This window comes from Tinamus guttatus, unplaced genomic scaffold (genome assembly GCF_059628265.1).
Source record: "Tinamus guttatus ecotype Peru unplaced genomic scaffold, ASM5962826v1 Tinamus_guttatus_pri_ptg000915l, whole genome shotgun sequence".
NCBI lineage: Eukaryota > Metazoa > Chordata > Aves > Tinamiformes > Tinamidae > Tinamus > Tinamus guttatus.
The window spans coordinates 689,799-704,279 of NW_028289449.1; the positions used below are offsets into that span (position 1 = coordinate 689,799).

The 14,481-nt window shown below is 42.8% G+C and overlaps 3 protein-coding genes across 5 annotated transcripts in view; 2 read left to right on the forward strand and 1 right to left on the reverse strand.

Annotated features, from left to right (window-relative positions):
- PITPNM3 (PITPNM family member 3) overlaps positions 1-2,583 on the forward strand; it is a 73,852-nt gene extending 71,269 nt beyond the window's left edge. The window contains exon 20 of the transcript XR_015914105.1: positions 2,523-2,583. The gene's annotated coding sequence lies outside the window, so the exon portion shown is untranslated. The remainder of the gene's footprint in view (positions 1-2,522) is intronic.
- A 138-nt stretch (positions 2,584-2,721) lies between these two features.
- On the forward strand, positions 2,722-9,337 carry FBXO39 (F-box protein 39). 3 transcript variants are annotated; one of them, XM_088537991.1, is made up of 3 exons: positions 2,722-3,754; positions 4,786-4,962; positions 9,295-9,337. In XM_088537991.1, exons 1-3 carry the CDS (start codon positions 2,741-2,743, stop codon positions 9,298-9,300), a joined length of 1,197 nt encoding a protein of 398 aa, XP_088394117.1. In that variant the 5' UTR covers positions 2,722-2,740; the 3' UTR covers positions 9,301-9,337. The 3 variants fall into 3 exon arrangements, with proteins under 3 accessions (XP_088394117.1, XP_010222270.2, XP_088394116.1); XM_010223968.2 differs by lacking the exon at positions 9,295-9,337 and adding an exon at positions 5,720-5,919; XM_088537990.1 differs by lacking the exon at positions 9,295-9,337 and adding an exon at positions 5,093-5,154.
- Positions 6,354-10,802, reverse strand: TEKT1 (tektin 1). Its single transcript, XM_010223979.2, has 7 exons — positions 10,571-10,802; positions 10,029-10,194; positions 9,622-9,750; positions 8,922-9,065; positions 7,485-7,707; positions 6,865-7,061; positions 6,354-6,647 (listed from the first exon to the last, which is right to left on the reverse strand). Exons 1-7 carry the CDS (start codon positions 10,758-10,760, stop codon positions 6,488-6,490), a joined length of 1,209 nt encoding a protein of 402 aa, XP_010222281.2. The 5' UTR covers positions 10,761-10,802; the 3' UTR covers positions 6,354-6,487.
- Positions 10,803-14,481: the final 3,679 nt, after the last annotated feature.

Here is a 14,481-nt window from a genome sequence, read left to right on the forward strand (position 1 = left end):
TGAGCACAGACTCATCCTGGAAGCTTCCACTGCTTGGGCAAGACTTGAGTAATGCAAGCATTTAATGCAATCCTTAACCCTTTAACTGATGCTTGCCTTGTGCTCCACACAGCTCCAGAGTTTGCTAGCCACGCTCCCCCTGGCCAGTTTCAGTCGCTCTGGCAGAACCAGCTCTGCGGCTCGGAGGTGAGGTGGTGGCCAGGTCGAGCTCAGGCTACTGCATTATTTCACCCGCAAGAGATGCCGGGACGAGAGGCAGTTGAGGCAAGGCCAGAGGAGACCGAGTCCTCTCACCCGAGAAACACGGGCCGCGACCGAGTCTCTGCGGCACCGCTGGCAGTCGAACTTACCGCTACGACGACGAAGGACGGAGCCAACCTGCCGCCACCCCAGAGGAGCCGCCGTTGCGCGCCCGGCGCCGCATTTAAATCGCGCGCCGCCCGCTTCGGCCCTGCGGATTGGCGCTCCTGTCCCGGGCCGCCCCCACGGGCTGCGCGCGAGGCGCCCGTTGGGCGGCGGCGCCTGACGAGACCAGCCCGGCAGCGGCCCCTGGCGGGCCGGGAGCGGAGGCGCCAGCACAACCGCCATCGCACACAGGATGGCGGAAGTGTCCGCAGAGCGGCGTGTCCGGCTGGGGATCCAAGTCATGGCTCCTGTTGCTTGCAGTGTATATTTATTCTGGGCCAAACTCTTACTGTTTCTTCCCTCCACTGGCACACTGCACGTTTGCTGGGTGGGTACATAGTTTGATTGCTCAATGTTTTAGCAGAAATTGTCAGGGCTTGATCTGGCAGCAGGGAAAGGCCACGTACAGAGGATGTGGTGATTCTTTTTTTTTTCCCACCCCAGAGGAAAATTAGTACACGAGAAATGTAAGACATTTATTTCAAGATATTTCTGCCTGGAAAAAGAAAATCTGGAAAGGGCTATCATGGGGAAGCTGACCCATGGATGCTGTGCTATACCACTTGTATTTCATCATCACCTTGTAGAATTGTGTGTTTTCATGGTATGAGTTAAAATTTTCAAGTCACGGCCTTCGTCTCCCTTCATATTAATGGATTACAACAGTGACAAGTACAGCCCAATAAATGCCCCCTACTAATAGTAATGTGTTTCATGTATTTCATCCCCAAGGCAAACCTTATCCCATGGTAAGACTTAAGCAACATAGAGAGGAGAAGTGCGTTTGAAGGACTGCCTTTCTGCAAAGCTCTCTACAAAGCAGGTTGGCATCCCCTTTGGCTGTTGACAGAGTCAGGCTGGTAGCCAGCTTGATTTGTAAATGTCCTGATGAAAACAAGGGCCTAACAGACAACTGGAGCTAGTTTGCATTTTGCAGCTGAAGTTAGCAAGTTATAACTGGAAAGATGTGGCTCATAATTTCCCTTCTTGACTGTTTATGGTTGCCAGAAAAGGAGAAGACAAGCAATAGAGCCTGTGTCTGACCTGCAGGTTCTGGTCTGTATTTCTTTCTTGCTATGGTTTTACCAAGCAGTTCTGCTTTCTTCTTCATTGCCTTCACCTCAGCTGGAGCTGGCTTTGCCCTTGTCCCTTTGCTCTCCGCCTTTGCCGTGACATCACAAAGGTCACCTCTTTGTTCCCTGGCAATGGCTGAACTTCGGCAGGAAGAAGGGGGAGCAGTGTCAGGAGCTTCAGAAAGCAGTCATGAACTCTGGAGGTAGAAGACAAGATCTGGAAATGTGCTTGAAGATCTGAGTGCTTATACAGGCCGGCCTGGATAGCAGAACTGGTAACTTTGTTTTGCTGCTGTTAACTTACCTGTTTTGCTACTACCCAGTTGCTCTCCTGACTCACCAACCTTAATATCCTACTTGAACTTAGTAAGTGGATACCTCTTATGATAGGGCAGTTTATATGCCTTATTAGTCTAAAAACTGATGGTTTTTAGACTGCCATACCCTGCCATAATCTTTGGCAGGGTACTACCTCAGATTATCCAGGCACAGGATCACAAAAATCAAACAATCACACAATAGTTGAGAACAGAATGGAGTTCTGGAGAGCATCTAGTCCTTACATACTCAAGCAGAGTTAGGTAGAGTTTTGAATATGTCCAAGATAGGAGTTTCCACAGTTTCTCTAGGCAACCTGTTTCAGTGTTCACCTACCCTCACAGTGAATACGTGTTTTCATATTTTCAGATGGAATTTCCTCTGTTTCAATATGTGCCTATTGCCTCATATCCTGTCACTGGGCACTGTTGAGATGAGTCAGGCTTTGATGAGCTTCTGGACAGCTTGTATGAGCAGAAGGCTAAAAACAGTCATTTGTGCTAGTTTTACTTACTATTGTGCATCTTTGTAGAGCCCAAGGTAAGGGATGCTTTTAAAAACTAGGCATCAAACCTGAAATCATCAATTATGTGGTGCTTACCAAAGGTTTCTGGAGCCTGTGACTTGACTGTTGAGCTAGACTGAAGGCCAAAAAGCTGAAAGATGTGTTCTTACTTTTATTTTTAAATTATGCATTGCTTTTATTTTTTGCCCATCTTGACTTAGGTTAGACCACAATTTGATCCAAGAGCTTGTTTGATCATGACAGCTTGAGTACAGAGGCAAAGAAAGGATTGTTGCTTTTGAATGTGAAGAAGCAATCTTAGCTTTTCACTTGAAAGACTTTATTCTGTTAGAAATGACACATAATTTAGCCATGGCTTTCTTCATCTAGGTTTGGTTCATCACAAAAAAAAAAAAAAAAGTGAAAAACTCTCTTCTCAATGGAAGATGACAGTGACCCTGAGCAGAGCTGCTGGGCTGGTTTACCTGATGTCTGTCTGAGGCATGTCTTCCATTGGCTAGATGACAGGGACAGATCTCGGGCTGCCTTGGTCTGTAAAAAATGGAGTCGGGCCATGTACTCAGGATCACTCTGGAGAACCAGAACCATCACATTCAATGGACGACCATCAAGGGCACACACATTTGAATTTGAAACTGCTCTGTGGTATGTCAAGAAATTTGGAAAGTATTTGGAACATCTTGAAATCAAGTTATTGAATCCTTACAATGCTGTCTTGACCAGAAAATTTCAAGTCACTATGAGAGGTCTTCTTTCACATTTGGGTAAATGCAACAGCCGCCTGGTATCCCTGAGCATCCAGCACCTGGAATTAGACCGTGCGGTCTGGAAAAGCGTGGTAAAGGCTCAGTTTCTAAAAAACTTAGGAACCTTCCTGAAAAGAATGGGCAAACATCTTGATTATCTCAACTTAAAAGGAGCAAGAGTGACACTGGAGGAAGGCTGTGAGCTTCTGAGTTCTTTGAGCTACTTGAGGAACAAAAGCTTTATATCTGAAGTCAATATTGAAGATTTTTTTAGTCTCCACCTTCCCATCTACAGCAGCACATTGTTCCACCAAGCCGTGTCTAAGTTCCAAAGTCTGGTCATCCTGACCTTCAATTACAACTGCATCTCTGATGAACTGCTGGACATCTTGTGTAAGCACAGTGCTCATTCCCTCTGCACCCTGAATATCAAATGCCATATCCATGACCCTCATGGGCAAGTGGTCTGGGGGATGTCATGGACAAACCTGGCCAAGAGAGCTCCACAACTGAACGTGAACTTCTTCTTTGAAAGAGTAATGAAGCATGATCACCTAGCCAGGATCCTGCTAGCAGAGATCCCAGTCAGGAGCATCAGTTTACGGAGCTGCTATTTCAGTGATCCAGACTGGACAATGAGACCTACCCTCATAAACCTCCTCCCAGCCTATAGGCAGGTTCTGCAGGTAGGGGAGCAGTAGTAATATCTTACTGTAATATCACAAGGTTCAGCAAATTCTCATACTCTTACAGGCCTTCTGCCTAATGGCAGGCATCAATGGGAATGCCTGACCACGGCAGTTGTATGTTCAGAAGGTAATTTTCATAAGAGACAGTCATTTCAGCAGCCCAGCAATAGTCTAACTCCAGTAACTATCTTTGTCCAGTTAAAAATCCTTGTCATGCTGCTTCTTATGTCAGGCTGGTGTCAGGTTGCCCTCATAAAATGCTAATCTGAGATACAGGCATTCGTGGCAGCAGTAAGAGCCTTTCAGACTCTTTTCTGACACTTCAGGAAAGTGTCATTTTTGTGAGAAAGCTTTGTCCTAATCCTTGACGGACGACTTCGTTAGGTTAGTAATTGATAGGAAGTTTGCATATAAGGAAAATACTGTACACAATTTGTTTACAGGGCTGTAGGCTGCCTCAAACTGCCCTTACAGTTTTGCTCCATTTTGGCAATGTACAGCACATGTACATTAACTGATGCCCATGTTAAGATACATGCTGAAGTTGTGCTAAGCTGATCTTTGTAAATAAGCACCATCATGTGCATGCCTGATGAAAGCAGATGGCCGTATAACTTTAAGTTCTGTTGCATTGCAGACTTTCCAGTAAACACCACAGATCTCTAAAGCTCTCTAGAAATTGTCTTTGGATGACTTTTTATTCTCTGGAATCATTTCTGAAACATGAAGTAACATCATGGCATGAGCTGTGGGTGCAGCACCTTCTGGATGGTGCTAGTTGTTGTTTGTTTGAGAATGATGTGTAATGCACGAGAGATCTCTATCTTAATGGGAAAGTGGCAATTATGATAGCTTATACTATTGCAAAAATCTGATTCTCTGCTAATGCTAACATACAGAATTGATCTGCTGACAATAACTTCTCTTGGTAAAATTGGGGGGAGCTGATGTTGATTTATTTACTTCTGCTTTTGATAAAAAGTTTTGTTGAGCTATACAAGTACTAACAGTGTTCTTTCTTTTTCAAGAAATTAACTCTTGAAGTAAACAATGACCATGAACTGCTGGATGATGAGTTGCTACAGCTTATCTTATCATGCAAGAGGTTGTTTTTTTTGAAAGTCTGGGCATTTCTTAGTGTCACCTTCATGGAGAAGCTTCTACAAAACCGTTCAGAAAAGAAATGCATTTTGACTACCATAAAGGTAAGAATCTGTGCTGAAAAGCTCCCATTCTTTTCCTCTCTCCCATACCCAGAGGTGAGATTTCCTGCCCCCATGTAAAGCTTATTTATGGAAATATTAATTTAATCACCTTCCCTATATGATGTTTTAGCGTGATATGCAAGGATCCTGACTGCCACTCACAGAAATCAGTCTCTCCAACTTAGGCATGCACAGAATGCCATTAAATTTATGAACTGACTCCAGCTATTCCACAAGGCGTTGCTGGGCATAGGGTCCCCTGCCACCTCCCAGTTCAAGCTAGGGATCCCCAGTTCCATCCTAGGCCCAGTGCTTGGGTCTTTGCTTAATTTGAAGCATGTGGTTGAATCCCAGGAAATTACAAAAGGGGTATAAATACATCTGTCTGAAAAAAGGGGATGCTGTGTTGAACTGGGGCCAGGGGAGAGCAGTAGTTAGAGAAAAATCATGCTTTCACAATGCTTTGCCTGCCAAACTGAAGCTTCAGTAGGCCCTCACAGATCTCTGCAGATCACAGGGATGCCTCTGTTCTAGGGGCTAAAGGAGTCTTATTCTCCCCGAAAACTCTTTGGCAAAAGACAAGTCAGTCTTCACTCAGCCTACAGTCAAAACAGAGTAACAACCTCGGGATTTTGATTCAAAACCAAGTAATTTAGCTCCTCTGGATTCCTTCATGGTCACAGAGATTTTCTGTTGCCGCCAGTTTTAATGGCTGAGCCACGTAGCTGAGAGACATGACTACCATTCATGCACACAGGTCAGGATTTACACAGCTCGACAAGAGACCAGTGAGGAGGATCGGCTGTTGCGTGATATTTACAGGAAGTTCAAATACCTCATTGATTCAGAGCTTAATTATTTTGTCATCACCTACCCAATGGTATAAGCCACAGGGAGAAAGAAAAACAACCAGTCACACCTGCAAATGATGAACTGATACTTTGGAAGGCATTAGTAGGGCATTTGAATCTTTTCAGCATTGAATCTCAAAGAGTGATTCCATTAGAGCAAGAGGAGTGCAAGAGACAGATTTACAATCCTACGAATTAAAATGTTGGATTTGGGAACTGGCCTTCCGTGTCTCCACCATTATTTATTCTTGCATTTGATTTTTTTTGCCCAGCACTAAGACATTTTCTGCTGTTATATTTGATATATACTATGTTGCTAGTTCTTAAAAACCTGCCATGTGTGGTCCTAAGGGTCTGCCAAATGCACATTTTCCTGGATTATGAGGGAACTCCTACTGTAGCTTCCACAGCAAAAGATATCATGGGTTGCACTCACGGAACAGGAAGAAGGGACGTTTATTCTTACTCTGTAACTTTATTGCTAAATGAGAGATTTCATCAAATGTTGGGGAGCATAGCTATCTGTAAAACAGAGAACTGGGCATGCTAAGCGGCTTTTAATTACCTCACAAAACTAGGACCCGTAGTGTACTGTGGACTCCAACTTTGCACCATCCCCTCTCTGAGCAGGAGCTAATATCTTGGAACGTATGGAGCCTCACAGTGTGACAGTTTCAGAAGTTGTTAATGGAAACAGATTCCCTCATTTGCATGCAGAGCACTTCATCAATGTACAGTGTATTCTCCTTGACCTGGATCTCCTCCTCCAAGAAAAGTTGTTGGCGGCTCAGACCTTTCAGCTCTGCTTTAGCCTGTGCCAATGTGTCCTTTAACCTAGCAGGGTGAAAAAAAAAAAAAAAAAAAAAAAAAAGGCAGCCGAAAAACATGGATATTTTTCATATAGAATAAGAAACTTGATGAACACACAGGGACACAGTCACACAGTTTCCCCTTGTGTTCCACTCCTAAAGTGTCATTTCCAACCTTTCATTAAAAAAAAGACAGTAATCTATTCTACAGATTTCCAACTCTTTCATCATCCCCCCCTTACCTCTGAATATTGTTTGTAATTTCTTCAACTTCACTAATCAGCCTGTACTGCACTATATCACGACATAGTTCCACATTGGGGCGATGGGTTCTTGCCTGTAAGCGAGTCTGAGCCACTTGAATGGGTCCTTCTTTATCAGATATCGCTTTCTCTAAAGCTGTAATGTTCTTCTCCTGTGAAGCAGTCTCATCCATCACCTTAAAAACCCAACAGAAGGAAGTGCTGCACACTGCCTCTTACAGTGAGATCATCAACATATTAATAGCGTTTCTACTAACAATCACAATAAAACTCATAGTGTTTTAAGGTGTATGTCATCAAAACATTTTCAAAGGTTTTATAGGGATTATTATTCCTTTATTGAAAAGGAAGTGAGCAAGAGTTGGGATTTAAACTCTGCAATTAACTATTAAATATTCACATTAAAGCTCAGTTTTCATGTATCTTATTTGAGGCAGATTGCTCCTGTTTTTCTATGCTTGTAGATTTTGCAGTGCAATCATGAGAAAAAGTCCTTGCAAAGGTGAAGATTTTAAAGAATAATAGCTCATGAAACTGAACAGGCTGATGACCCCATCCCACTGTTTCCACAATTTCTGACTGGCTGACCTACCACTTACCACTGCAAGGAGCGTTTCTAGCTTCTGTTTTGCATCTTTGACCTCCTTCACCCTATTTCTAAAAGCAACATTCACTGCCTCATGTTGCTTGCGCATATCATTTAATGTCTGGGAGAGGATGCGGTCAATCAGTGCCCTCAGTGCCAAAGAACTGTTTCTCTGTTTGTCGGCCTTGTCAATATTTACGTTTGAAAAATCAACCCAGTCTTCAAGGCTCACAGAACTGGAAGAGATACAAAATGAAAGGACATCAACAGTCAGTATTAGACTATCTGTGAATTCATAAATCTATAGGTATTACGCCACAAAATACATGTATTAGTGTTAAGAACAACAAAGCACTGTTGTGAATTGCAGACCCCAACCAGCATTAGCTGTGCTGGAAATTTTACAGATAAAAAGTATTCTCCACCTCAAACATTTCAGAGAAAGCAAGTGTAGGATGCAAACCAGTTTGATAAAGTCAAAAGCAAGTTTGTTACGACTTTTGTTTTTCTTGATGAGGGATTTAGTTGCAGGGGGTGCCCAGATAACTGGTATTTCTTAGGACACCTTTTATTAATGATGCTTTTATTGACAGAATTAAGCAGTTGCTATTAATGGCAGGTAACTGTTTACACAGTGCATTTACTTACTCTCTCATAGTTCACATACACACTAAAGTAGTCACTCATAGTTACCTGGCTGGAGCAACTGTTGGAAAGCCAAACGTGCCTGTACACCCAAAAGTAGAAGATCCAAACAGTGGCTTGTAAGAAGGTGTTTAGAAAGTCTCTCAAAGGGTCCCTGTTTTCACTGGGTGTGTATATAACCCTGTAGCCATCATTTCCACATAGCTGCCAACACCCTTTCAGATGTTATCCAACTTATACACCTGCTATTGCTGCACACTAATACTAGTGCCATTGTGCAGAGCAGCCAGACTCTTGGTGTTCTGAGTTTGTCCATTCTCAGAGCATCAACAGCACTACTAATCTCCAAAGGCTATTCATCCTTCAGCTTGTCACATACACTACTCTCTCACCATATGCTTTTTCTGTCTTCAGACTGTTGTTTTATGGTAACTCTCTGCTCAAACCATTCACAGAAGGAGCCTTTATTACAATTTACTGACAGAATCGGAAATCAACCCTTTGCATCCTGTGTTCCAGTCAAGCGTTCTTTCTACCTGGCCACTCTACCAGGGAGAAGATGTTAGATTAGTAAATTTATTCTGGGGGCCAGCAGTGTGTGAAATTTCACTACATCTCAGAATCTTTTAATGAACTGCAGTTCACTAGAAGTATGGTTATTGTGGCTTGTTTCACAGATACTGAAGTGTTGGACAGAGTATAAAAAAAATACGATGGACATACAATTACTTTAATTGTTCTATTGTGATTAAAATGCATACTAGCTGAATGAGCTGAGTGGATGTTGACTGAAATAACCACTTACTTTCCTTCCATTTTCACTGCATTATTAGTATATCTGATATCTGGAGTGTTGTTTGTCAAGCCAGCACAGTAGTCATCAATCATTAAGGCTGTGAACTTGTCCCTCAGATCCATTTCCAGCTGGTACTTTGCTGAACGGTTTAGTCTAGAAGGGAAGGCAACCAGACTCTGAACATTGATTGACAAAACAATGATCTTCTCCAGCTCTTAACAGTGGTCAGCTTGTCAATGAGCCAGTACCTAGGCACTAAGGCTGTCCGAAGAATCAGGAGTGATAGGCAATGCAAATGCCTATTACTAGATTTTGGAATTCTACATGTATGAATTGTTAATTGTAAAGCCCACAGATCCAGAGCATGATGCTGCCTCCACAGAAGTGATTATACAATTCCTACTGGAATTAAAGGCATCCTCTGGTGAGCCTCATGATGCTGCCTCCACAGAACTGATTATACAATTCCTACTGGAATTAAAGGCATCCTCTTGGTGAGCCAAGGATCATGTGCAAATACCTTCATTTCTAATTAAAACTAACTTCCTACTAATAATGATCAACTGGATAAACTAAACTGAGCTTCTACAACTGCTCAGCTCTGAAAGTAACTTTGGACCCATATTCAGCCTGATCCTAGAGGTTCTTAGGAAGATGTTGTCCTACTTTTCAGCTACCCAATGGTCAGTTAAGCTCTTTGGCTCTTCACCTGATTTGCTCATTGATTTGTCCCAATGTGTGTTCAAGCAAAGCAATAACTCCTTTTATGACTTCAGCTTCCTTGAGCAGTTCTTGTTCCACTTTGTCATGGACCAAGTCAATCCCAACTCGCCTCTCTCTAAAGAAAAAGAGGAAAAGCCATCAGCCACATTGCTTAAGTGTCTGCAGTTAGCAGAAGATGGTGAAGTTCAGTTTTTCATAACCAAGCCTTTTCCTTGCTACACTGGAAACAGTCATCTTTCTTTTCTAACCTTGGTTCCCCAGTGTTACACCACACAAAATCAGATTGTGACTCTGCTGTGAATAGAGGTAAGACTTTAGTTTGCCACCTTTTTATTATTTGTTAATGACACTTATCTGAATTTCTTCTTTCATGCTTTTCTTTCTTAATCTTACCTGTTCAGGAGACACTGTTGGGCAATGACAAGTGGCTCTTTGCAGCTTTCTAACGCTTTCCCCACTCTGGTCTTGAAAGTCAATAGTACCTCTGTCTCATTAACAATCTGTTCAAGCTTGTCATCTAATTCTTGCTTCCAGAATTTTATTTCTTCCAGTCTCTGTTCTGCAGATTGAAAATTACAAATAAGTATTGGTACAAGCCCATCTTCTATGACAGAGCACTGTGGATCAGGCCTTGGCTAAGGATAGAAATAGACCTCATCCTCAGTGGAGAGCATTTAGTGCTTTAGGCTAATGTTCAAAGAGAGTTTTGCAACGCTGTGTCTGAAAATTTGCATGGAATATTTTTCTGTGTGTTTTGGACTAATAATTATCTGTTATAAAATAGAGAAACTACCTCAAAATATTTCTGAAGTACTTTGATTTTTTTTCCATGAGATCAGATAACATAGCATTGACATGTACTCCTGTTGCTAAGTCCATCTTAATCACATAGCTGAAATAACATATATTGACACTAGCAGAACACATAGGATTACCTATTTTCTTGTTGACATCACTTTGGGTTTTCTGAGTTGTCTTTTCTGTCTCATCCACCAGTCTCTGACTCTCAGCTGTCACGCGTTCTGAACTGGATTTCTGAGACTCTGTACTGGCACACTGCATCTTGTTTGCAATGTGCCAGTCCGGGGAAAGACATTTGGGTGGAGCTTGCAACAATCTGGCCATTATGTTTTTGAAAGGTTCTGACTGTAAAGCAAAAACAGAGTCACAGGCCTTGAGATATGTAACCTGGAAACAGGAAAAGCATCATTTTTGATTGCAGAAGGTAGAACAGGGAAAGACAAGTCCATGGTGGTTGGATAGATTCTTGGCCCTTTTACCTGCAAAATAAAGAAGTTATGTAAAGATTTTTCATGCTCAAGGTTCTCCAAGAGTTTGCTAAGAAGATGCAGGGGATAAAATTTGGGCTTGGAGAATGAAAAAATTGAAGAAAATGGAAATGGAAGCTAGGAGAAAAGAGAAACTAAGTGCCTTGAAAGTGGAACTGAGAGGGAAAAATGAACCTTCAGTGATGGAATGAGGAAAAGAAGGGAAAGAAGTATTAAATGGACAAGCACAGAGAAGTAAGGGGGAAAAAAAAGCACCTAAAAATAAAAGATAGTCTTCCACCAGTTGCAGAAGTAAGTTTTAAGAATATGGCTGGAGACCTAGATGAGCTCTACCTTGTAATAAGAAACCAAATGGTTGTTAGGAATAAAAAGGGAGAAAACAACCTGAAAAATGAAGGAGGAAATGTATCAGATAAATGGAGAAATGTAAAAGCCCAGAGAAGGGTACAGGAGAACAAAGAACTAAGCCTGCTGGCTAAGTCCTTGAAGTCACATCAATTTGATTGAATAGAAAATTACCTGTCCTCGCTTATCTGATGTTTGTCGGACAAGTTTTCACCCTCTGTGGCTACGTGCCACGTCTTCAGTTCTCCGTCTTTGGAAGGTTTGCCCCCAGCTGTCTCCCAGCCTCGGTCTCCTCGGCAGCAGTATATGTTTTCTTTTTAAATATGAGACTAGCATTCCAGAAGGGTCAGAGCCACACAGGAGTAAACAAACTGGTTGCTCTGGGAACAGCAGCACTGCATCCTAGCAACCAGACCAGCTTTTGCTCCCAGCCCACTCAGTTGAATAGGGCTCCCCTTTCCTCATTCCAAGATAAGTGTCTGCCTATCTACCTGCTGATCTGTCATGCTGAACTGGATTTTTTTTTTAAATGTATTATCTGTGTCATTAATTGAAGCAGCTTTGGACAGATTTTTTTTTTTTTTTGATAGATGCATTACAGAAATTCATAAAGATTCTGAAAACAAATTAAGAGCCTGGTACATGGCTTTTTAAATTGTTGCCTGTACGATATTGCTAGCAGTGCGCTGTGTCCATTCCATCTTCACGGCAGCTATATTCTTTCCTTATATGGGACAAAGGCAACTAGGAGCCAGCGTGCAGTGACACAAGAACATTAGATCACAGGCTACAGTGACATGTCCTCTCTCCACAGCTCAGGTATGGTTAGGTCACAGCAGTTTTTCCGAGTTCCCAGTGAGTTTCAAAGCAACTCCAAATAAAGAAGCAGTATGAGTAAAAGGATGTTTAGGTGGTCCAAGATAGGCAAATGGGGTGGGGGAAGGAGCTACTATGCAATTACTATCTGCAAATAAAGTGCATTGACAGTTGGACATCTGATAACCATCTTTAGTCTCAAACAGCAACTCAATTCTCTCAGTGATCATTAAAAGTGGTAATTACAACATCTCTTGTGAGCTTTTACTGATTCAGGAATCTGCACGTACCCAAAGGGGCCACAAAGGGGTTGCAGTTAAAGAAACACTGGTGTAGTGGAAAATGCAAATATTTCAGAGATAGCCAAAGGAAAACACAGAGAAGACAAGGGCTGGGCATAAAAGCTGAAGCAATTTACCTGACAGAAGGTCCTGGAGTTCAAAAAGAAGCTAAGAACAGCCTGCAGAGCCAACACAGCACAAACAACACATACTAACTGATGCAGGAGGATGTGAAGTGTGGCCAGAGGTACTCGAAGAAGGCTTCTGGTTCATGAGACAAAGCACAACTATGACCAGGTGACGCTTGGGGCACAGTAATCAGTGACGCAGACTCGTAAATCAGCGCACTCGGACGGCTCACATCAAGGCTGCTCTATTCGTATTTTTCCTTCTGAATAACTGTTGCCTCCATTAAAAGCGCAAAACCTGTTGCCCGTTAACTCGGAAACCTCCGGTCGCGAACAGGGGAGAGAGGGAACCCCGCCGGGCGACCGGCTCCGTCCCGCCCGCCTCGCTACCACCAGCCAATCGCAGGGGCCGCTGTCTTCTCTCAGCCAATGGGCTGTCTCCGCAGCCTCTGCCGCCCTCCCCTGCAGCTCTCGCCAGCGGTGGCGCGTCGCGCTCCTCCTCAGGCGGCGGAACGGCGGCTCGGGTCGGTGACAAGAGGCGAGCGGGGCGGCTGCTGCGGGGCTTCTTGTACTGGGGTTTGTAGCGCTGAGGCGGGGCCTTGCCCGGCGCGGGGTGCTGCTCCGGTCCAAGTGGGGGTTAGTCGTGTTTCTGCCTGGGCTCGGTCGTTGCTAGTTAGCGTAGGATGGTAATCCTCCCTGCCAGGATGCTGTGCGCGTGAGGACAGACAGGCTTCCCTCACCATCCTGCAGCGTCCGATCTGAAATTTCTGAAATCGAATTTTAATACTTTTGCAACTTCAGATAAATGATGCAGCACAGAGCAGTGGTTTTGCACAGCATCTGCTAAGGGGTTATTTCCTGTTGCTATACAGTGTTGCATAATGCCTTACTGCTCTCTGTAGGTGGCATTGCTGCAGGTTTTAAACCGTGCGTTGCCTTTCTCACAGAAAATGTAAGAACGGGTTTACAGGTGTCAGGACAGTGATTATGTGATTACAGATTTCAGTTGGATGAAAAAGCAACTCCTCTGCCTGGAAACATGGGTCAAATAACATCATCAACTTTTCAAACTGTGTTTGTTTTTCACATGCCGCACTCTACATTGCCTTTATACATCTGAATGAAAAAAGCCGCTGATTGAAGCTTGGAAATTGGCCACAGGTCACTGTTGGAAGCTATCTGTTCAAGGTCAAGGTGTTTATGCCCAGTGGTTTTTTTAATGACCACAGCTCCCTGCTGTATGACTCACTCTGTTCTAAAACCTGCTGTCAGGTAAACTGAGCTACCTAGTAGATACGATTAGAAAACACAAAAGATTTCTGGAATGATGTTTCTGATTGATTATATGTGCTTATCATCAGTAACAATAAATAGCTGCTGGATGGGCTCTATTCATAGATTAGTACATCTCTGAGTGCTAAACAAGTTTTTTGTTGGTGGTTTTTCACACTACAATGGCATTAGAATAAAGCATGAGACTGCTGGCTGAACCAAATTCCCATTTCAGATGCCAGTGAACTTCTGTATTGTTTGAAAACAAAATTCAGAGGATACAGTATCATAACTGACCACTTTGTCATCTGTAACTTCATTCTAAATAGAAGCTGTACTTCTGAAAACTGTTTGACATATATTTTATTATAAACAGTCATCAATACAGAACCAAAGTCATCTTTATAAATACCTACCCAAGAACACAAACAAACGCAGGTAACCCATTCTTTAGGATGAACGGAACACTCTATTTTGTATGAATCTGTTATCGGGGAATAATTTTTTTTTTCTAGTGCATTTAAAAAAATCATTTTAACATTCACTGTGAAAACAAAACTCTGTTGATCTACCAAACAGAACGCCAGAAAGGGTAGAACATAACCTTTTTCCCTGATATAAATCTGGAATAATCCCGCTTTCCTTAAGTGAAATATTCTGCATTTAGCACTAATTTAACTGAAATTAGAAACTAGCCTAAGGCATTTCAGAATTC